The 1,645-nt window shown below is 51.3% G+C and overlaps 1 protein-coding gene across 2 annotated transcripts in view; it reads right to left on the bottom strand.

Moving 5' to 3' along the window:
• LOC103460503 (transient receptor potential cation channel subfamily M member 1-like) overlaps nucleotides 1-1,645 on the bottom strand; it is a 28,803-nt gene that overhangs the window by 12,017 nt on the left and 15,141 nt on the right. For both annotated transcript variants that reach the window (XM_008402704.2, XM_008402705.2), the window contains exons 14-17: nucleotides 1,183-1,323; nucleotides 1,075-1,104; nucleotides 700-992; nucleotides 253-481 (exon numbers count right to left, since the gene is read on the bottom strand). In XM_008402704.2, coding sequence (XP_008400926.1) covers nucleotides 253-481; nucleotides 700-992; nucleotides 1,075-1,104; nucleotides 1,183-1,323 — 693 coding nt within the window. The remainder of the gene's footprint in view (nucleotides 1-252; nucleotides 482-699; nucleotides 993-1,074; nucleotides 1,105-1,182; nucleotides 1,324-1,645) is intronic.

Below are 1,645 nucleotides of genomic sequence, written 5' to 3'. Positions count from 1 at the left end.
TGACCGTTCGGATACACCCGACATGGTCTCTCTGAGGACAGCCTGAACGATGACTGACCGTTCGGATACACACAACATGGTCTCTGTGAGGACAGGGAATGAGTCATAATGAAGCCTTCATGTGGAAGCACTGCTGGAGACCCTCAGATTGTTCTTCTTGTTGTTCTACAACTTTTTTGTAGAAGATTAAAATGTTTCTGTTCATGAGACAAACTGACTGGTGTACGTGTTGCGGACTGTTTCCTGTTGTACCTTCAGGCTGTTGCTCTTGCCCATCCTCAGACAGCCCATCCACATGTCGGTCAACAGCATCTGGCTGCAGGTGTGAGCGATGAAGTCTCTGTGTTTGGCAGCTACAGCCAGTTTCAGGCAGGTGGAGTTACTCCAGTTCTTCAGCTCGTAGGTCAACATCTTCATGGCCGACTGCTCGTCGTGTTTGTATGACTGGTCCAGCAGTTCATAGGCCAGCTGACCAAACTCCCTAAACAGAAACACAGCGGCGCCATTTTCATGTTGTGTACAACAACACATTTTTCACAGCATGTTCCTGATAGATCAGCAGACATGAGTGAGCTTGGAGTAGGAGGTGGACCTGAGGGCTCTCCTGAAACACTGGCTTCATTCAGAACCACAGAACCAGGAACAGAGCTTGTGGTCCAAACATGGAACCAGAAACGGACCCGGGCGGTGTGGACTCACCTGGAGTTGTTCTCCAGGTCCTGGTAGATGTCGTCCACCAGCTCGCTCTGGGAGGATTCATGGGCCATGGCCTTGTAGAGCTTACAAGCCACCAGAGCTTTGGCCATGGCCTCTTCGCCCCGCTGCCACAGGAACAGCGCCATCTTCTGGCGCTTCATCAGCACAGCCCACACCATGAGCTCATGGAAGGGATACTGGAACCTGCTGACCTCAGGGTCATCCACATCGATGTCCACCTCCTCCTCCTTCTTCTTGGTTTTCTTCCCTTTTCCCTTTGGCCGCGGCTCATCGTCCTACAGACAGAATTCAGAACATCTGACCGACTCTCCCCTCCCTCACTCCTTCCCTTTCAGACTGGCAGCGACGCATCCTCACCTCCATCCCAAGCAGCTTCAGAGCTTTGGGCTGCAAGACACAAACATGGAGATGAGCAAACAGATCGGACTGGTCTGGGGTCTGCTGAGGTTCTCCTTCCTCACTCACTCGTTTCAGACCGTACAGGTTGTTGTACAGTGTCCTGAAGTTCTTCCTGGTGTAGTTGCAGCGGTAGGCCCCCCCCATCAGGAACTCCAGAACCAGCCCGATGTCAATCAGAGTTATCTGGTAATCTGGAGGAAGATTCCCCTGAGCACACATCAGCGACTTTAGTGAAGAAGGAAATCAATCTGCTGCTCTGGCCTTCACTTCAGACCACATCACTCAGACTCCTCTAAACTGGTTTAAATCATATCTCTCTGGCCGCACTCAGTTCATTCGGATCAAAACCTTCTCTTCCCAGCCTTCCTCTGTCWCATCAGGAGTTCCACAGGGATCTGTCTTAGGGCCCCTCCTCTTCATTATTTATCTCCTTCCCCTTGGCAATATTTTTCGCAAGTATGGCATTGATTTCCACTGTTATGCGGATGACACCCAGCTCTATGTTTCCAGTAAGCCCGCCTCCAACCTC

This window comes from Poecilia reticulata, unplaced genomic scaffold (genome assembly GCF_000633615.1).
Source record: "Poecilia reticulata strain Guanapo unplaced genomic scaffold, Guppy_female_1.0+MT scaffold_251, whole genome shotgun sequence".
In the NCBI taxonomy this organism is placed as follows: domain Eukaryota; kingdom Metazoa; phylum Chordata; class Actinopteri; order Cyprinodontiformes; family Poeciliidae; genus Poecilia; species Poecilia reticulata.
This window is presented reverse-complemented; position numbering and strand designations above follow the sequence as displayed.